The 21,284-nt window shown below is 49.0% G+C and overlaps 1 protein-coding gene across 1 annotated transcript; it reads left to right on the top strand.

Moving 5' to 3' along the window:
- Positions 1–757: 757 nt before the first annotated feature.
- ADGRF3 (adhesion G protein-coupled receptor F3) lies at positions 758–19,106 on the top strand (the record flags this gene model as incomplete). The annotated part of the gene is made up of 11 exons (XM_081903871.1): positions 758–956; positions 2,356–2,574; positions 3,362–3,571; positions 7,106–7,249; positions 7,366–7,562; positions 9,613–9,804; positions 12,178–12,939; positions 15,111–15,737; positions 17,155–17,196; positions 18,287–18,334; positions 19,048–19,106. The coding sequence occupies 11 exons, from the start codon at positions 758–760 to the stop codon at positions 19,084–19,086; spliced, it is 2,679 nt and encodes an 892-aa protein (XP_081759997.1). The 3' UTR covers positions 19,087–19,106.
- Between the last annotated feature and the right edge of the window lie 2,178 nt (positions 19,107–21,284).

The raw sequence follows: 21,284 nt of genomic DNA, 5'->3' as shown, positions 1-21,284 counted from the left end.
CCTTCCTTCTGCCCGAACATCACAGCGACCGATGCCAACAGACATCGGCACACTTAGGGATCTGCAGAATTTGCGCATCATGCGCAACAGACCTCAGCAACTCAGCATTTTGGCTAATCTACTTTAAAGGTAAAGGGACCCCTGACCATTAGGTCCAGTCACGGATGACTCTGGGGTTGTGGCGCTCATCTCGCTTTATTGGCCGAGGGAGCCCGTGTACAGCTTCTGGGTCATGTGGCCAGCATGACTAAGCCGCTTCTGGCGAACCAGAGCAGCGCATGGAAACGCCGTTTACCTTCCCGCCAAAGCGGTACCTATTTATCTACTTGCACTTTGACGTGCTTTCAAACTGCTAGGTTGGCAGGAGCAGGGACCGAGCAACGGGAGCTCACCCCGCCGTGGGGATTCGAACCGCTGACCTTCTGATCGGCAAGTCCTAGGCTCTGTGGTTTAATCAACAGCGCCACCCGCGAATACATGCTGTATACATGCCTGTAAATAATGCTTGCACATGTCTCTGTCCGCCACTTCCCTTGTGAGAAGATTTATTCACTCTGCTGATAGAGCGTGCCAAATCTCTAAAGGTATCTGAGGCTTGTGTCGCTCTTTGATGCTGCTCCAAGGGAGACTGGAGATCGCCCAGCTGCCGGCTGGTGGCTGGAGCCAACTGGGCCTCATGCCCCCGTCTCCCCGGCAGTATCCCAACACATCCTTCTCCTTCTCTCTCCCCCCAGAGTGTGACCCCCGGCAGTGGGAGATGATGGCGTTTGGCTACAGCCGGACTTGCCGCTGTCTCCCCGGATACCAGTACAGCGACAGAGACTGCTCTCGCTTCCAGGGGTGTGGGGGTCTCTTCCAGGCCGCGGCCTCCTTCGTCTTCACACCCCCTTGCGACTGCCTCCGCTGGACTTCTGAAGACCCCGGCTACTGCCTGCCGCTGCTGGAGGCGGCCACAGGTACGCAAAAGCCCACCCGGTGTGGCATGCGCCCTGGGTGGGGCAGCCCTTGGGTGTGGCTTGGAAGCTCCACCTGGGGCAGAATGCTGCAGCTGGATTGCTGACAGGGACTTCTGACCGGGAACATAGGACCAGTGGCGTAGCGTGGGTGGTCAGCACCCGGGGCAAGGCAAGTAATTTGCGCCCCCTAACCCTGAGTGAGCCAGGTAGAGGCAGAGAGCTGCGAGTGCGTCCCCCCCCAGATGTTGCACCCGGTGCGGCCGGCCCCCCTGCACCCCCCACGCTATGCCACTGCATAGGACCCCATTATATATGTTGTTGTTTAGTCATTTAGTCGTGTCCACGTCTTCGTGACCCCCTGGACCAGAGCACGCCAGGCACTCCTGTCTTCCACTGGAAGAAACGAGATTCTCGAACCAATCTCCGCTGACCTTCTAATCAGCAAGTCCAAGGCTCTGTGGTTTAACCTACAGCGCCACCTTTCTATTCCACAGGGCCTCTGTGGGCAGTACATCCTTCCACAATGCTTAACCAATGTCCCTTCTTCACTTTTAAATGGTTTTAACTTGTTTTTTTACTTTTGTATGATTCCACTGCCTGTTTTTTTTATTATTGTAAACCACTGTGATGTAATTCTGTGATACAGTGGTACATAAACATCTTTATAAATAACTAAATAAGTGCCTCGATTATGGTTAGATTTTTTTCTTTGCTTTCGTTGTTAAGGCTGGTTTTAGCATTATGTTTTGTGTTTATTTGTAAGCGGCTTTGAGTTGTTGTGGCAAAAAAAGGGACTAATAAAATGGATAATTAATAATAATAGTAATATATATATATATACACACACACACACACACACACACACACATTTTTATTGGTTTTTTTACATATCATTTCCAACAATCATTTAACATAACCTTATACAATACAATATTTTAGACTTCCATCAACCATCTCTGATGCTTTTCCATTCTTCATCACTTATTCCACATTTCTTAATTTCTCTATTACTCTTAATTACCATTAACTAATAGTTCTCTTCATAGTCTTTCTTGCAATACTTCAAATAGTCCTCCTTACAGAACTGCCTGCAGTCCTGCTAGCGTAATCTCTTTTCTATAATTGCTTTTCAAATAGTTTGTATATTTACTCCAGTCTTCTAAGAATCTCTGGTCTAATTAAATGCTAATTAAAGGGGAGGGAGAGAGGAACAGAATGCTTCTTTCTCCTAACTTACCCCCTCCAACACCCCTGGGTGGTGGGCTAGGCTGAGAGAAGCAGAGACTGGCCCAGCGTCGCCCAATGAAAGCTCCCTAGCTGAGTGGGAGGATTCGAACTCGGGTCTCTCCTAGTCCGACACACTAACAGCTGTGCCACACTGACATCCTGTCCCTTCCAGTTGCAGACAGCCAGCAGCTGCCTCCGGAAGTGGCCTCTGGCGGGGCTGACCAAGACCTGACCCTCTCCTTCAGCCTGAAGGATGGAGCCACGGAGGTGAAGTTCTACCTGCTCAGCTCCCAGGGAGCCAAGGAAATCTTCAACGGGACGCAAGTGACTCTGCTGCAGAACGGCTCTGAGGTGGAGCTGAGGCTCTCCTCCGTCTCCCCGGACTGGGCTGGTGCTGTATCGCTCTTCCCTCTCTCTATGGAAAGAATGATTTCGGTCTAAATATGTGTCTGTGCAGGGGTGTAGCCCAGAGGGAGGCAGGGGCAGCTCCCCCCCCCCAATAATCAATAAAAAATCAATACAGTGGTACCTTGGTTCTCAAACATAATCCGTTCGGAAAGTCCGTTCCAAAACCAAGGCGTGCTTTCCCATAGAAATTACAGTGGTACCTCTACTTACGAACGCAATCCGTTCCGGGCTGCGAACAGTCCGTAAGTAGAGTGCGCTACTGCGCATGCGTGAAGTGTGCTACAGCGCTTCTGCGCATGTGCGCAGAGGGAAGAGCTGATCATTGTCCTTTGTCCCAGTCTGTGCTGAATCCACTCCCATATGCAAGTTCTTTGTGAACTTGATGGTCTTCTGTCTAGGACCATCAGGGTTGGCATAGCAACTGGGCAGGGCTCCTGTGGATGTGCTGGTATGCTCAAGGGATTATGGCTGGCCTGTATCAAACCTTCCCCATTTTGTAGTCCTTCCTTCATGGAGTAAAATAAAAGTAGAAAATTGCAAATCCAATGCATGGTTGATTTTCTATGAATTTATAACAGAAGCGCATATGTAGTGTGTAACTGTGTGTGTGTCGAGTTTGTACAAACTGAACGATTGGGGGTGTTTCCTGTAACACAAAAGCTGTGGTTCCTGCACTGCCTGGGGTTGGACTAGATGCCCTTTGGGGAACCCCCTTCCAACTCCGCAGTTCTCGGATTCTGGCTCCCAGTTCTGACACGTGTCTCCTACAGGAAAATACATCTGCCGCTACTTGTACGAAAACGCCATGCATGAGCTGACCAAGGAGGTGATCGTTCCCCTCGGGGAAGCGGACCTCATCCAGACACGCTCGCAGCTCTCCATGAACTGCAGCTCCCCTGAGGGCCTGACTCTGCAGTGCTGCGTCCGGAACAGAGGAGGAGAGCTGAGAGCATCCTGGAACCCAGGTGCCCCAGACCCAGGTGGGCGAGGGAGGGCAGGGAGCGGCTGGTGAGGCCCGCCAGCTTGGGATGGGCATTGTGTTTTATTTAAATTGCATTTTAAATTAAACTGCATTTTAAATTGCAATTTTAACCTGTACTTTAAATTGGTTTTTCCCCCTCCCTCCCCCCTTATGTTTTTACTGTGATTTTATTTTATTGGTGTTAGCAGGGTATAAATAAAAATTATTATTATTATTATTAGTATTATTATTATCATAAAATTAATGCACGGTTTGATGGTAAACAAACAACAACAACAGCAAAAACTCAAAGTGGTGTGCAAAAGGAAAAAGCAAGAAAAAAATGCAATGCTTTAAACATACAAAAATTAAAAGACTAAAGCAGATTAAGATTCACAACTCTTTCTCAGCGTCTGGGAAGGCTAGTTGAAACAAAGATGTTTTCAGACCCCTGCTTGAACTCTAGAGGCAGGGAGTTCCAAAGTGCAAGTGCTGCCACACTAAGCAACCAAGTTCTTGCAAGTGGGAAACAGGTATAAGGTGGTGCTGGAAGTAGTGCCAGTTGTGCTGACCGCAGGGGTCTTGTGGGTGCATGTGGGGTGATGCAACCTCGGAAGGAGGGTGTTAAGATAGCAGAGGGGGAACTCCTGGTAGTTCTTCCCCCCTCAGATGTTTGTGCATGTGTGTGGCCCAGATGAGGAACTCCTTGGTGGTGGCCCCCAAATTGAGGAACTCCCTCCCCACAGAGTTGCCAGCCAGGTGCCCAGCAAGCAGGACCTGAGCGCAGCAGAAACTTCCCCACTTGGGATTGCCAGCATTTGTAGTTGTTTAGTTGTTTAGTCGTGTCCGCCTCTTCGTGACCCCCTGGACCAGAGCACGCCAGGCACTTCTGTCTTCCACTGCCTCCCTCATGCTGGTTGCTTTGAGAACACTGTCCCACCATCTCGTCCTCCGTCGTCCCCTTCTCCTTGTGCCCTCCATCTTTCCCAACATCAGGGTCTTTCCCAGGGAGTCTTCTCTTTTCCTGAGGTGGCCAAAGTCTTGGAGCCTCAGCTTCAGGATCTGTCCTTCCAGGGAGCACTCAGGGCTGATTTCCTTCAGGGTGGAGAGGTTGGATCTTCTTGCAGTCCATGGGACTCTCAAGAATCTCCTCCAGCACCAGAATTCCAAAGCATCCATTCTTCGGCAATCAGCCTTCTTTGTAGTCCAGCTCTCACTTCCCTACATCACTACTGGGAAAACCAGAGCTTTCACTATACGGACCTTTGTTGGCAAAGTGAAGCCTCTGCTTTTTAAGATTCCTGGCCCTTAAGATCTATCTAAAGATTAAACTACATCAGAGTAACCTACTATTTTTATGTACTGAGGATGTCTGGTGAAGCAACTGGCCTGTGTTCCAGAATGCTTATACGTGCCTGTCAGGCGTAGAGAAAGCAAATGGCAGAGGTGGAGAGGCCTGTGGGATTCGATCAGAAACTATTGACAATGAATCAAACCCAGTCAACGCCATGTTTTCATAGTGGACACAATGGCTTGCTCCATATTTCGTAATTGCTCATAGCAATCCCACCTGACCCCCACACTCTGGATATTTGCACCCCGACATCCCCCCGCCAGATCTTTCCCTTCCTTCTTCCCTTCCTCCCTGCCCTGAGCATCTTGCCCCCTCTCGGAGACTTCCGGGACAGCGCGAACGGCTAATGGCGGATTCCCTCCGAGCTCCGGAGGGAATCGGCTCTGCTGAGGACGGGTCTTGCCGCGCCAGCGACGCGGGGACCCTTAGAAACCGCAGGCGCAGAAGCCTGCAGACTTGGTGACTCGGTGGGCACCTTAAGCGCCCCCCGACCCACGAAGAGCCTTTTTAAAGGCTACGGAGAGGGTACGGAGAGTGGTGTGGTGCTGTGAGTAGACCGCTACTTCAGTGGAGTGAAGCCGCGAGCCATGGCCGGAGAGCGCTGTCTTTCTTCCCAAAATTTGGACTGAAACAAATAACCCGTGAGTAGAATGGAATTTGGACTTTAAAATTTTATCTTTGAATTGGGTACGACCGGGGGATGTGTCAAAGGGAAGTCCGCACCCCCCCCCCACCTACAAAAAGATCTAAAGCAAGGAGAGGAGCACTAAGGTGGAGAGATTATTGTGCTTTTGGAGCTGGATAAAAGATTACTTCCATGAATTTGACAAAAGAAGTTTTTGTGCTGGAGAGGAAAAGAGAGGAATTTTAGAAGCTTTTGTGTAACCCCCCCCCCCTGGACCCGGGAGCGCCCTGTGTGTGAGCCCGAGGAAAAAGAATAAAGAGTTTGATAGCTGTCAAAGGAGCTGTCAAACGGGCGGTTAAAGTTTAGAACTGTGCTATTTAATATCTCTCTGGATTAAAGGTGTTACATTTGAACTGAATTGGTTGGAAACAAAGTGATTGTGAATAACAAAGTAACGGATTGTTGGAAAAGAACTATTGGAGTTGGAATCCCCCTGGAGGCAACCAGAGACATTACAATGGCTGCAGAAGGAAAATTACTGGCAGAGATAGAAAGAATGTTCTTTCTCGTGGGAATTCTACAAGAGCAGAGCATGGCTATGAACAAACAACTTACGACCTTGAACTCTAAAATAAGCAACTCTGCTGAAGGCACAAAGGACTGGACGGGAAAAAAATCTGCAGCTGAATCAGAAGAGACAACTTTGGAATTGGGGGGAAAAGAAGAAGGAGGAGAGGAAGTTCAGGTGGAAAACATCAAGCAGAAGCCTATATTGTCAGGAAACAAAGAAGAAGATCATTGGATTACAAATCTGCGAAAGGAGAGAAAGAAAAAGGAAGAAGCCCCTGGAGTATCTGGAATACTGGAACTTAAAGGAACAAATAAATATGACTGGGACTTCTTATTTAAGTTTGAGCATGGGAGACCAGCTGATCCTTGGCAGCAACTGTTTCTAACTGATTTGGAGGAAAGAAAATATGAGGTGCTTGTGATAAAACTCCTTCGAGACTTGAGGGCCAACAAAAAGGACTACCAACAAAACCGACGGAGAGAGGCTAACAGAGACTTGAGGGCCTCGGCTGTGAGGAATCCGGGCTAGGAATTGTTTTTTGAGGACATTGGTTTGGGAAGGGACAGAAACCGGGGTAGAGAGGGAGAGCAGAATTGTAAAAATTTATGACTTTTGTATTTGGTTATTATGATCTTTGGTTTAATATAAAAAGGGAGAAATTCGTGGAAGAGAACTTAGGTCAACCTTAGAAAAAGGATTTAATGTGTATAAGAAAATTGGATAAGTAAAATTCGGCCTAGTAAAAAGAGTTAAGCTTAAAAATAACAACAATATTTTAAGGATGAGGGAAAAGAACTTGCTGGGTTAATTAACGAAATTGGGATGTAGGAAGGGGGGGTGGGGGAAGTCAAGGAAAGAAGGTAAAGAAAGTAAGGGTATGAAATTATACATGTTTTGACTTTGTCTTTCTATGTGTGTGTGTGTATGTCTATATAAAATGTGAAAACCCAATAAAAATTTTATATAAAAAAAAGAGAGCATCTTGCCCCCTCTCTCTCCGCAGTTCGCCTGGGGGGCAACGGAGACCCGCTCTGCCACTTCCTCGCCCTGAGTTCCTGCCCCAGCGGTGACACCACCTACCAGTGCACATTTGAAAGCGACCGCCTTGGAACCGTGCAGACCACAGTGTCGGTGGGCCCGATCCAAGGTAACGGGGAGACTGGGAAACTGGCGTCCAGAGAGTCGGTGCCTTTCCGGCGCTCCATTGAGAGCTGGACGTGTTCCATGAAGGCTGCCTGTGCATGTGTGTTTCTTGTGCCATAGCTGGAGATCGCTTCTGCCCCGGCGATAACTCTACAGGCAGGTGGGATGCCACGAAGGCAGGGCAGGTGGCTGAGCAGCTGTGTCCCGAGGGGACCGATGGAAAGATGCTGCGGTCCTGCTCTCCTGGAGGGACCTGGGAAAATGTCCAAGACAGCTGCACGGATCACCGACTGCTGTCTGGGTTGCACGAGGCCCAGGTAAGGGCTGGATTCTTCTCTCTCTATATATATACTGCATACACTCATACCTATATACAGTCTATATACAGTTTATATACCATCATACCTTGGGTTACAGCCGCTTCAGGTTGCGTTTTTTTGGGTTATGGACCACCAAAACCCGGAAGCACCAGAACGGGTTACTTCCGGGTTTTAGCGGTCGCGCATATGCAGAAGTGCTAAATCACACTTTGTGCATGTGCAGAAGCACCGAATTGCAATCCGGGCATGCACAGAGGCTGGTTGCAAACACTGTGGAGCCCCGTTCGCATCTAGAAGCAAACGTAACCTGCGTCTGCGCGTGCGTGGGTCACGATTTGGCGCTTCTGCTCATGCGTGTGATGTCATTTTGAGCATCTGCGCATGCGCAAGCGGCGAAACCTGGAAGTAACGAGCTCCGTTACTTCCGGTTGCCACGGAGCGCAACTCGAATGTGCTCATCACGAAGCACATTCAACCCGAGGTATGACTGTGTGGTGTTGTGGTTAAGAGCGGTAGTCTCGTAATCTGGGGAACCAGGTTCGCGTCTCCGCTCCTCCACCTGCAGCTGCTGGGTGACCTTGGAAAAAATTCCTTCCAGTAGCACCTTAAAGACCAACTAAGTTAGTTCTTGGTAACTAACTTGGTAACTTGGTAACTAACTTGGTAACAAACCTCACAGAGTGTTTGTTGTGGGGGAGGAAGGGAATGTGAGCCACTTTGAGACTCCTGAAGGGGAGTGAAAGGTGGGATATCAAATCCAAACTACTACTCTTCTTCTTCTTCTTCTTCTTCTTCTTCTTCTTCTTCTTCTTCCTCTTCCTCTTCCTCTTCCTCTTCCTCTTCCTCTTCCTCTTCTTCCTCTTCTGTACTTGATCTTCCTGGTTCCTGATCTTTCCCGTCAGTCTCGCCATCTCTGCATATTCCATAAATTTGGTCTGCCATCATTATGGGCCAAATTCTTGTACCTGTTCCCATGTTAGCTCTGCTATCAATGGGAAACGATATCGATACGATACGATACGATACATTATCTTTATTGTCATTGTCCCATACAGAACAATGAAATTGAAAAATCTACATAAGACGTTCAAAAACCCCTAAAAACTCTGAAACCCCATTTTAAAATACAATATACTCCTATAGAGACTCCTTATACTGCTTCCCAACATTGAGCCTAAAGGGTTGGTCTTACTTTTTATGGCAGCCATGAGACAAATAGTTGCTTCCAACTGGGGTGGAAATGCCCCCCCCCCATTGGGAACTTGGACCCAAGATATTTGACATTTAACACTTAAATGCTTAACTCAAGAATAACAAAGACAGACAGGTTTCACTCTGTACGGTCTTGATCTATATCGTTCATTAACCCTAATCTCCTCTGTGTCTCAGTCACAACAGCAACTATGGAGAAATAATTTTAACACTGTAGACTGGAGTACACCCTGTGGACGTAAATTTAATTAACAATATTAATAATGTGAGCTTAATCTGTAATGTAAAAGATTTCCCAAGTCTGTTTTGATGCCATGTGGATGATTAATTTTTTTATGCTTGATGTTTTAATTATGTTTTTTAGATATGCTGCAAGCCGCCCAGAGTGGCTGGGGGAACCCAGCAGCCAGATGGGTGGGGTGTAAATATTATTATTATTATTATTATTATTATTATTATTATATACAAGGATTTAAACATCTGAATATGCATTTGTCCTGTTTGGCAACAGTTTATGCTTGGTAATTATTTTTCAGTAGAGCTTGTAATAAAACGAAAAAATAAAACCTCAAAGCGATTTCTGTGTGACAGCCCTGCAGATATTTAAAGATGGCCCTAATATCTCCTTTCAGCCTCCTCTTCTCCAGGCAAAACATCCACAACTCCTTCAATAAGGCTCGGTTTGGAGAACCTTTATGTTCTTGACCGCCCAACTCTGCACATGTTCCAGCTTGTATTTTTTTAACAGCCAGTGGGTATTGTGGCATCCAGTGGCAATGAGTTCCATAGGAAGCCGCCTTCAGTCTAATATTCTCCCTGCTCTGTTTGTGTGCAGCTGCTGCAGGCAGGGCTGGGCAGCCCCCAAACGGAGGTCCCTTGGATGATAGACTGGCTGAAGGCGGAGGCGGAGTCCGGGAACATCCAGGGCAGAAACCCCCGGGACCTCCTGGCTGCTCTCGACACAATGGACATCATCTCGGAGGTGGCTCTGGGAGCCCAGATGCGCCTGGAGAGCAGCGTTGTGTCTGTGAGTAGCAGCACCCAGGGAGGGAAGGACTTCAGGGCGGGATTCCTGCAAAGCACTCGGTGGAGGGCTTATCCTGGGGCTTGATCCGGAAGCTGGAATTAGTGCACGATGCTGCAGCAGAATTGCTGGTAGGAGGGAGGCCTTGTCAGCATCGCAACCCCTGTCCTCAGGGATCTGTCTGGCCAGAGTGGTGCATGCTCTAGTTATCTCCCGCTTGGACTACTGCCATGCGCTCTATGTGGGGCTACCTTTGAAGGTGACCGGGAAACTGCAATTAATCCAGAATGCGGCAGCTAGACTGGTGACTGGGAGCGGCCACCGAGATCACATAACACCAGTCTTGAAAGACCTGCATTGGCTCCCAGTACGTTTCAGAGCACAATTCAAAGTGTTGGTGCTGACCTTTGAAGCCCTAAACAGCCTCAGTATACCTGAAGGAGCGTCTCCACCCCCATCGTTCTGCCCGGACACTGAGGTCCAGCACTGAGGGCCTTCTGGCGGTTCCCTCATTGCGAGAAGCGAGGCTACAGGGAAACAGACAGAGGGCCTTCTCAGTGGTGGCACCTGCCCTGTGGAACGCCCTCCCTTCAGATGTGAAGGAAATAAGCAGCTATCCTATGTTTAAAAGACATCTGAAGGCAGCCCTGTTTAGGGAAGTTTTTAATATTTAATGCTGTATTGTTTTTAACACTCAATTGGGAGCCGCCCAGAGTGGCTGGGGAAACTCAGCCAGATGGGCGGGGTATAAATAATAAATTATTATTATATTATTATATCTGCACTGACTGCTGATTGGCTACTCGGCCAAGTTCAATATGTTACTGTGGGGATATAAAGTCCTTAACTTTTCCAATGAAATAACCTTTCCTACATACATCTGCTAGACCAATCGCTGGACTTGGCATGATTACAGGTGCCACATTCAGAGGGGCTGGCTAATTATTATTATTATTATTATTATTATTATTATTATTATTATTATGCATTCGTAAGAACATTTAGTGTGGCAGCACCTAAACTTTGGAACTCTCTGCCTGTTGATATCAGGCAACTGTCTTCCTTGAACTCTCTTAGGCAACTGCTAAGAACATTCTTGTTTAGCCTACCCAGATGTTTAGAAAGCTGGAGTGAGTTTTATCTGTATTGCATCTGTCGTTTCCTTAACTTTTTGAACGTTTTAAATTATTGTTCGTTAATTTTGTTCGTTATCTTGTTGATAACACTGTTTTATCTTGCTTGTAAAGCGCTTTCATGTTTGTTTGTTTGTTTGTTTTCTTCTTCTTTGGCAATCAGTCGTAGCCGAGTAAGATTGTCTTCCATAAATAGGGTTTTAAAAGTGAGTCCGTAAGTGGCTGTGGAGGCCAATTCTGGATCCACATGTCCTTCCACAGTGGGGACATTGGTTTCTGGGCAGGAGTTGATCATGGTGAGGGTTTGCCAAGTATGCCTTCCTCTTGGCACACTTCTCCCTTGTGTCCTGAGTTCGAGTGTCTTCAAAGCCTATGACACCTTTGGGCAAGGCTGTTCTCCAACTGGAGCGCTCGCAGGCCAGTGTTTCCCAATTGTTGCTGTTTATACTACATTTTTTTAGATTTGCCTTGAGAGAGTCTTTGAACCTCTTTTGTTGACCACCAGCTTTACGCTTTCCATTTTTAAGTTCGGAAAAGAGTCATTGCTTTGGAGAACGATAACAATCATACTGTTTATAAAGGTAAAGGTAAAGGGACCCCTATCCATTAGGTCCAGTCGTGGCTGACTCTGGGGTTGTGGCGCTCATCTCGCTTTATTAGCCGAGGGAGACGGTGTACAGCTTCCGGGTCATGAGGCTAGCATGACTAAGCCGCTTCTGGCGAACCAGAGCAGCGCACGGAAACGCCGTTTACCTTCCCGCCAGAGTGGTACCTATTTATCTACTTGCACTTTGACGTGCTTTTGAACTGCTAGGTTGGCAGGAGCAGGGACTGAGCAACGAGAGCTCACCCCGTCACGGAGATTCAAACCGCCGACCTTCTGATCGGCAAGTCCTAGGCTCTGTGGTTTAGACCACAGTGCCACCCACGTCCCTTATGCTGTTTATAGATTTTGTGAAATAAATACATACCTAAGGAGGCAGTCGTCTCAGTGGGGCACGCTGGAATAGGGAGGGAGAGAGGGAGGCTGTTGATGAGCACCCAGCCTCACCCCAAGAAATGTCCGCTCACTGATTCCTTGACCACTTCTCACTGCAAGACTTGGCCATCGGCCAGGGATTGTTTAGCTGCAATGCCTGCATTACTGGGGTTGGGCTAGAAGAGCCTTGTGGGTCCCTTCCAGTGCTTCTACAATACTAACCGTGACCAAGGTTAATGAGGAAATGCCTCCTTCTGCTTTCAGAATTTGCTGGCTGCTGCCAACACGATGCTCGATGTAGACCCGGGGCCGGAGTGGTCTGCGGTGGAAGCCCTGAGCCCGTCGGCCGGTTCTAGGCTCCTGCAGTCCATCGAGAACCTCGCCAGCCTCCTCCTGCCGCCCTCGGGCAGCCCCTACAACTTGACGCTCCCCAACCTTGAGCTCCAGAGTGCCCAGATGGGCCCTGAGTTTGAGGACTTCAACAAGGGCTTTGACACGGTCCCCCCTCTCCGGGTCCACATTGAGGAGGAGGAGCTGCTGCGCTGCGGGCAGAACGTCACCGTCACCAGCCTGGTGCTGAAGAAGCTGGGCAGAATCCTGCCAGGCAGCCGTGGCGCCAAGGCCAGGCTGGGCAGCTTAGTGATGTCCAACTCCGTCACGGCTTCCAACGGGAGCGTCTCACAGGTGGAGGTGGAGATGACCTTTGGCCACTGGAACGGCACCGGCAAAGGGCAGGAGGAGGAAGACGAGGAGAGGGTGGCGCAGTGTGTGTTCTGGGACCACAGCCTGCACGGCAATGTCGGCGGCTGGTCAGCCGAGGGGTGCCAGACCTCCGGCGCCGAAAGCGCCACCAAGTGCACCTGCCGCCACCTTACTTCCTTCTCCATTCTCATGTCTGCCCATCCTGTGCCAGACAGCTTCGCCCTGACCTTCCTGGGCACCTTCGGGGTCTGCGCCTCAATCCTGGCTCTCATCGCCACCCTCGCCATCTACTACCTCGTCTGGACTTCGGTGGTGAAGAACAAGGTGAGAGACAAGCAGGCTGCACCCTTCAGGAATTTGGAGTTGGGGGGAAAGGCAGGGCCGGATTTAGGTTTCATGCGGCCCTCAGCTCCTGAAGGGAATGGGGCCCTTTCTATGTCCAGCTGTCCTTTGCCAACAACAAATTGTCGCTGTTTTTTGTGCTGAATATATGCTCTATGGTCATTTGTGGACCTCATAGGTATCTCAAGCCATTTGCCCATGTTGCCATGCAACCAGTCCATGCAGAATGTCGGCACCCTGTATATAGAAAGGAGCAAACCAGTGATATTTGAGGGAGCAGGCAGGGCCCATGACTTACATCAGGCATAGGCGACCTTCGGCCCTCCAGATGTTTTGGACTACAATTCCCATCATCCCTGACCATTGGTCCTCTTAGCTAGGGATCATGGGAGTTGTAGGCCAAAACATCTGGAGGGCCAAAGATTGCCTATGTCTGACTTACATTATAGGAGCCTACACAGCACAAAACACTGTTGCTGTAGGTAAGTTTTATTTTATTAGTTTTTTATCTTATATTTTGGAAATGTACATCCAGTGTTTATTTCCTTTAAAAAAAAATTGGGGCCTCCAAGAGAGTGGGGCCCTAAGCTAGAGTTTGTTTAGCTTATATGTAAATCTGGCACTGGGGAAAGGCATGGTAGAATGTTTTTTTAAAGTCGTGCATAGCAGGGAGATAGTGGATGGAGAAAAGCTGGATTATTCAGGATGAATAAAAGAAAGTCCTTCTCCATGCAGTGCAGACTTAATCTGTGGAACACCCTGCACTTGGATAATAATAATAATAATAATAATAGTAATAGCTCCAGAAGGGATCCCATTCGCATCCAGAGGTACCACTGTAATAATAATAATAATAATAATAATAATAATAATAATAATAATAATAATAATAATAATAATAATAAATTATTTATACCCCACCCATCTGGCTGGGCCTCCCCAGCCACTCTGGGCTGCTTTCAACAGAATATTAAAATACAATAGTCTATTAAACATTAAAAGCTTCCCTAAACAGGGCTGCCTTCAGTTGTCTTCTAAAAGACTGGTAGTTGTTGTTCTCTTTGACATCTGGTGGGAGGGAGTTCCACAGGGCGGGCGCCACTACCGAGAAGGCCCTCTGCCTGGTTCCCTGTAGCTTTGCTTCTCGCAGGGAGGGACCCGCCAGAAGGCCCTCGGCTCTGGACCTCAGTGTCCGGGCTGAACGATGGGGGTGGCTTTAAAAGAGGATTAGATGAATTCATGGAGAGGGTGGTCAATGGCTTCTGGCTCTGCTCTGCCTCCACAATCAGAAGTAGCAATGCTTCTGGGAGCTGCAGGAGGGAAGAGGGCTCTTGTGTTCAAATCCTGCTTGTGAGTTTCCCATAAGGGGCGTTTGCTTGGTCATTGTGAGAAAAGAAGGGTCATCGCCCTGATCCACCAGGCTCCTTGTGTTCTTATGGTCTTAAAGGGGTCCAGATGAAGAGTTTCATACACAGCAAAATCCAGGTCCGAATGGACCACAAGGTCCCTTTTTAAAGGGAGGTGCAACACAGCTGCTCAGGGTGACTCAAACAAGTGAGTCAAGCCACTTATTATCACAGAATCATGGAGCTGGAGTTGCTCCAAGCTCCTGCAATGCATAGCAATGCATAATTAATTAATTAATTAATAATATCATATCATATCCCACCTTTTTCACAGTCTGGGACTCAAGGAGACTTGTGCAAATTTAAACAACAGAATTTCAACATAACAATTATAAAATAAATAATCTTCATTATTTTCCCCCTTTCCCCCCCCTCCCCTAAAAAAAAACCCCTCCCCCCAAGACTTCCCTCAGCTCCGCTCTCTGATTTCTCAACTCATGTTATTCTCTGCATACTGTAAAATTGTATATATCCTTTTATTATCTGTCTACTATATTAACCCTCAAAAACAAACCTATTAAAATACAGACAATAAAAAAACAGCACTAGTCTCCTTCATTGGAGGTTTTTAAGCGGAGGTTGGAGGGCCACCTATCAGGGATTCTTCAGCTGTGTGATTCCTACGTTGCGGGGTTGGGCTACATGACCTTTGGGGGTCCCTCCCAACTTGACAAATCTGCGATTCTAGGGCCCCCTGAGGCCGGCCTGGCCCCCTCTCACCCTGACCAGCCTTCTCCCGTTTCCCAGGTGGCTTACTTCCGCTACACCACGCTGGTCAACATCGCCCTGTCTCTGCTGATGGCCAGCTTCTGGTTCCTGGGCGCCTCTCGGATGGCATCCGACCCCGAGAGCAAGCTGTGCGTGGCGGCCGCCTTCTTCACCCACTTCTGCTACCTGGCCATGTTCTTCTGGATGCTGGTCCAGGCCCTGATGCTCTTTCATCAGCTGGTCTTCGTCTTCGACCAGCTGAGCACCCGCTCCGCCCTGCCTGCCATGGTCTCCCTGGGCTACCTGTGCCCCTTTGCCATCGCCGTGGCCACGGTGGCCGCCTTCCTCCCCCGGGGGGGCTACCTCCACCAGGCCGTCTGCTGGCTCTCCTCCCGCAGCAAAGCCATCTACGCCTTTTCCGTCCCCGTCCTGACCGTCGTGTCGGCCAACGCGCTCATCCTCTTCGTGGTGCTGCTGAAACTCATGAGGCCCTCGGTGTCCGAAGGGCCGCAGGGAGAGGAGTGGAAGGCTCTGGTCAGCATCTTCAAGGCCCTGCTCATCCTCACGCCCGCCTTCGGGCTGACGTGGGGACTGGGCGTCATCACCATGACCACGGAGGCCTCGCAATTCACGCATTACATGTTTACCATCCTGAATTCACTCCAGGTGGGTGTGAAGCAGGGCCAAGGTAATTGTGTGTGTTTGTGTAACTGGGAGTCAGAGTGCTGCCACACAGGTTGGCTCAGAAGCAAGGTATACTGGTGCCTCGCAAGACGAAAAGAATCCATTCTGCAAGTCTCTTCGTCTAGCAGTTTTTTCGTCTTGCGAAGCAAGCCCATTAACGGATTAGCGCTATTAGCGGCTTTTAGCGGCTTATCAGATAAGCGGATAAGCGGCTTAGTGGCTTAGAAAAAAGAGGGGGAGGAAAAAAAACCCGCAGGAACTCGCAAGACATTTTCGTCTTGCGAAGCAAGCCCATAGGAAATTCGTTTTGCGAAGCACCTCCAAAACGGAAAACTCTTTCGTCTAGCGAGTTTTCCGTCTTGCGAGGCATTCGTCTTGCGGGGCACCACTGTAACTGGGAGGTAAAGGTAAAGGGACCCCTGACCATCAGGTCCAGTCGTGACTGACTCTGGGGTTGCGGCGCTCATCTCGCTTTATTGGCCGAGGGAGCCGGCGTACAGCTTCCGGGTCATGTGGCCAACATGACTAAGCCACTTCTGGCGAACCAGAGCAGCGCACGGAAACACCGTTTACCTTCCCGACTGAGCGGCACCTACTGTATTTTTCTCTCTATAAGACGCACCTGACCATAAGATGCACCTAGTTTTTAGAGGAGGAAAACAAGAAAAAATATTCTGAATCTTTTATTTCTGTAGAGCCTCTTTTCAAAAGCTTGATTTTGCAAGTGAACAGGAAAAGCATTTTAGCTGGCATTAGTGCTTGGATTTCATTCTCTAACAAAAAGCCCAAGGAAAAACAAGGGATCATCTGGCCGTTTGGAGAGATAGAGGCACATGGTTTGGGCAGTGATGGAATCCAAGACTGACTGAAGAGGGAAAACAAGAATAATGTTCTCTTGTCTGTTTGTCAAATTGCTTCGGGGGCTAAACAAGGGCTATCACACAACAACCTCACAACAACCCAGTGAGGTTAAGGTGGAGCCTCTTCCGTTTTTCCTCCGCTTCGCTGAAGAGGTGCTGCGCAGAGAGGGAGATTTGGGAGGTCACCCCAAATTCACCATCAGATCACATAGCATGTCCATGGCTACAGTCTGCACCCAAAAAACACACGCATCCACTGTTTCTTGAGGCCGCAATGGCGCAAAAATGTGGTTACAAAGCACGGATCCGCATGGATTCTCAGGATTTTTGCATTGGGCTACCCCAAACTCTCCGTCCAATCCCATGTCTGTGGCCACAGCATCAACCACAAAAATCGTACATCCACTGTTTCGTTCAGAATATATTTTTTCTTGTTTCCCTCCTCTAAAAACTAGGTGCGTCTTATGGAGCGAAAAATCCGGTATTTTGTTTAAGACCGCAGAAGGGTCTTCACTAAGCAACATTCTTCTCTGTTACAGGGGGTCTTCATTCTGATTTTTGGCTGCCTCATGGACAAGAAGGTAAGCAGCACCCCCTCCCCAAATTGGCAGTGTTTTGTTTTGCTTTTTTCCAACCAGGAGGGTCTCAGAGACCTGGAGAGGGTGATGTGGAGGCTGTTCCAAGCACAAAGGTATGAGGGGCTTCTGACTGCATTGCCCAGAGGAGAGAGGGATCACCAAGACCCACAGTGGGGGTGGGTGATGCACTTAGGGGGAAAAGCTTCTTCTACATCAGGCAAAGGCAAACTCGGCCCTCCAGATGTTTTGGGACTACAACTCCCATCATCCCTAGCTAACAGGACCAGTGGTCAGGGATGATGGGAGTTGTACTCAAAACATCTGGAGGGCCGAGTTTGCCTATGCCTGTTCTACATCTCTGGGGCAGGGGGTGTGACCCACAAGTGGTCTCTTCAGGCAGGTTGCTGGCTTCGAACACCACCCAGTTGATTTTGCTCCTTTTAAAAAAAACTTTGTGGCCAATCATTCACTCCCCAGGGCAGGTGAGAACTTTGAAAACAACTTTGTTGTTGTTTAGTCGTTTAGTCGTGTCCGCCTTTTCCTGACCCCCTGGACCAGAGCACGCCAGGCCCTCCTGTCTTGTGAAACTCATGCTGGTCACTTCGAGAACACTGTCCCACCATCTCGTCCTCTGTCGTCCCCTTCTCCTTGTGCCCTCCATCTTTCCCAAAATCAGGGTCTTTTCCAGGGAGTCTTCTCTTCTCATGAGGTGGCCAAAGTCTTGGAGCCTCAGCTTCAGGATCTGTCCTTCCAGTGAGCACTCAGGGCTCATTTCCTTCAGAATGGAGAGGCTTGATCTTCTTGCAGTCCATGGGACTCTCAAGAGTCTCCTCCAGCACCAGAATTCAAAAGCATCCATTCTTCGGTGATCAGCCTTCTTTATGGTCCAGCTCTCACTTCCATACAACAACCACAAAAATGGTGATGGAAACTGTCGCTTTGGACCGATGACCCCCCAGAACAAGGCATGCAAATGGAGAGGTGAAAGGGATGCTGGTTTATACTGCAAAAACTCCCTAACAGAGGGTGTTCATGGCCAGGACTCTCGCATGTTCCTCTGATGGCCTCAGGAGTCACTGTATGTTTTTTGCAGGTGAGGGGAGCGCTTTGCAAGCGTCTGTGCAAGTCACCTGCATCTCAGGTAAGCAAGGTCCCCGCTGGCCTCCACTTCCCTGCCTTCGCGCCACCGGCTTCGCTGGGAATGAACTGCCATCTCCCCTTTCGCCTGGCGTCCAGGCTTGGAGGCCGTGGATCCTTTGCTGAGGCCCTGCTCTCCAGCCTCCTATTTATCCAGAATCTGCTTACCTGCCACCTGCAGCCAGCTCTCCCTCTGGAGTAGCCTCAAGGGCTTCATCTCGCCACAACCCTTCCCTACAGCTTCTCTAGAGGCCCAGCTCCATCAAAAACCTAGGCAGCATGGAAAGTGCTTCTTCACACAGTTCATAAACTGTGGAACTCCCTGCCACAGGAGACAGGGATGGCTACCAACTTGGATGGCTTGAAAAGATGGGCCATTGGCCTGATGTAGCAGCCTCTTCCTATGCTCTTGCAGAACCTCCAAGTCCAGAGGCAGTCTATCCGTCTTAGTTTCTTACGGGTATTTGGCCAATGTGAGAAGAGAATGCTGGACTAGATGGCCCCATGGCCCGAGCCATCAGGTTCTTCTTAGGTCCTTAGGCTATGGGTGAAGCGGCTTCTCTCTCCCCTGGGTTTGGGGGGGCGGGGGAAGGGAGTGGAGCCAGGGCGGGGGCTCCCCACTGCTTCCTGGGATGCTGCCAGGTGGAATCCAGGGTCAACAGTAAAATGGTAGGGCTGCTTTACTCACCCTCCTGTCTCTCCCAATTGGGTCCACAGACCAAGAGCGAAACGTTGGACTCCAAACTCAGCAACTGAGAGGCTGGAAGTCGCACAGGTGAGCAAGCAAGAGGGTGGGGGTCTCCTCTGGCCAACCAAAACGTTCAGGGTGGCTGATTCCATGTCACCAGGAACAACTTTTCAGGGGGATATGTGGGCAGGCAAGGCTTTGAGAACCCTACCCTTCTTTGAAGGCAGAGTCCCTTCCCACAGCGGCCAAGTATGTTTCCGGGCACAGTTCAAAGTGTTGGTGCTGACCTTGAAAGCCCTAAACAGACTTGGTCCTGAAGGAGCATCTCCACCCCGATCATTCTGCCCGGACACTGAGGTCCAGTGCTGAGGGCCTTCTGGCGGTTGCCTCCCTGTGAGAAGCCAAGTAACAGGGAACCAGGCAGAGGGCCTTCTTGGTGGTGGCACCCGCCCTGTGGAACGCCCTCCCACCACATGTCAAAGAGAACAACTACCAGACTTTTAGAAGACATCTGAAGGCAGCCCTGTTTAGGGAAGTTTTTTATTATGTTTTAATATATTTTTAATGATGTTTTAATATATTTTTAATGATGTTTTAATGTATTTATTTTTTGGGGGGACACGGGTGGTGCTGTGGGTTAAACCACAGAGCCTAGGGCTTGCCGATCAGAAGGCTGGTGGTTTGAATCCCTGTGACGGGGTGAGCTCCAGTTGCTCAGTCCCTGCTCCTGCCAACCTAGCAGTTCGAAAGTACGTCAAAGTGCAAGTAGATAAATAGGTACCGCTCCGGCAGGAAGGTAAACAGCGTTTCCGTGCGCTGCTCTGGTTTGCCAGAAGCGGCTTAGTCATGCTGGCCACATGACCTGGAAGCTGTACGCTGGCTCCCTCGGCCAATAAAGCGAGATGAGCGCCGCAACCCCAGAGTCGTCCACGACTGAACCTAATGGTCAGGGGTCCCTTTACCTTTATTTTTAATGTATTTTTAACCTTCTGTTGGAAACCCAGCCAGATGGGTGGGGTAGAAATAATATATTATTATAAGGAGGTGCAGTGACAGAGCTCAACTCCCTTCAAGGCAGGTGACTAGTAAAAGGTGCAGAGCGATTCTCTCCTAGCTGGATGGGGGGCAAAGCACAGCAGCCGTGTCTCCTGTGGGGGTGTAGCCCAAGCGCCTGCATCTCTTACACATAAAGGTAAAGGGACCCCGTCATGGGGATTTGAACAGCCGACCTTCTGATCGGCAAATCCTGGGCTCTGTGGCTTAATCCACAGTGCCACCTGCGTCCCACCCACTCGTACACATAACCCCTTGCAAATCTCAAATCTCAATAGAGTCGTACCTCAAGCCTGGGGGCCCAGTACAAAGCCCCCCTTTTTGTATTGTAAACAAGATGCCTGGCTTTGGGTTTAGGGTGGGAAGTTAGAGAGCAAAGCTGGCTTGGAGGACAGAAGAGGGTTGTGTATTGTGAGTGTTTTTTTAAATTAAAATAAACTTTTGTCATCTTCCAACCCCACAGCTTTGGGCAGTAGAAAAGGGCTCTTGGCTTGCCACCTTCTTCCTCCCTGCCCGGTCAAAAACATATTGCAGCTTTTGGAAACCAGGAGCAAAAGTTCCTTTTATGAAATGTGGGAAGCCAGTTTTGCCACCCGCTTTCGCCTACAACCATGAGCACCATGCCAGCAGCGGGACTTCAGAAGGACAACACAGGATCAGGCCTTTTCTGCAGTTTGTGGAACGCTCTGCCCTGGGAGGCTCATTATACACCTTCAGGTGCCAGCTGAAAATGTTCTCTTTCAACCAAGCCTTGGGCTGACTAACATCCGATATCCTTTTAAATGTGTTTTGTGCGTGGAGGGGCAGTTATCAGGTTTCTTTCTTATTTTTCTTATATATTTTGTGTTTTTTATCTTGCATTTTTACGTTGTGAACCTGAGATCTATGGATGAAGGCAGCAAATAAACTTAATAACTTTTAAGAGCAAGCTGGTGTTAAAAGCAGGTGCTGTATAGTGGTTAGCATGTGGGACTTGGGCTGTGAAACTCACGGGATGAGCTTGGGCTGGTCACTGCCTCGCAGAGTTGTTGTGGGGATTAAATTAGGAGGGGGGAACCCGCCATGTGCGTCACCTTCAGCTCCTTGGAGAAAAAAATGGGGGGATAGAAATGTAATGAATGAATGAATGAATGAATGAATGAATAAAGGAATAACACTGTAAGCGCTTACAAGAATTAAATGATGGTAGAGAATAGCTGAACCCCTGTGGATG

The sequence above is a fragment of the Podarcis melisellensis genome (assembly GCF_964234715.1).
Source record: "Podarcis melisellensis genome assembly, chromosome: 3".
Taxonomy (NCBI): Eukaryota; Metazoa; Chordata; class Lepidosauria; order Squamata; family Lacertidae; genus Podarcis; species Podarcis melisellensis.
This window is presented reverse-complemented; position numbering and strand designations above follow the sequence as displayed.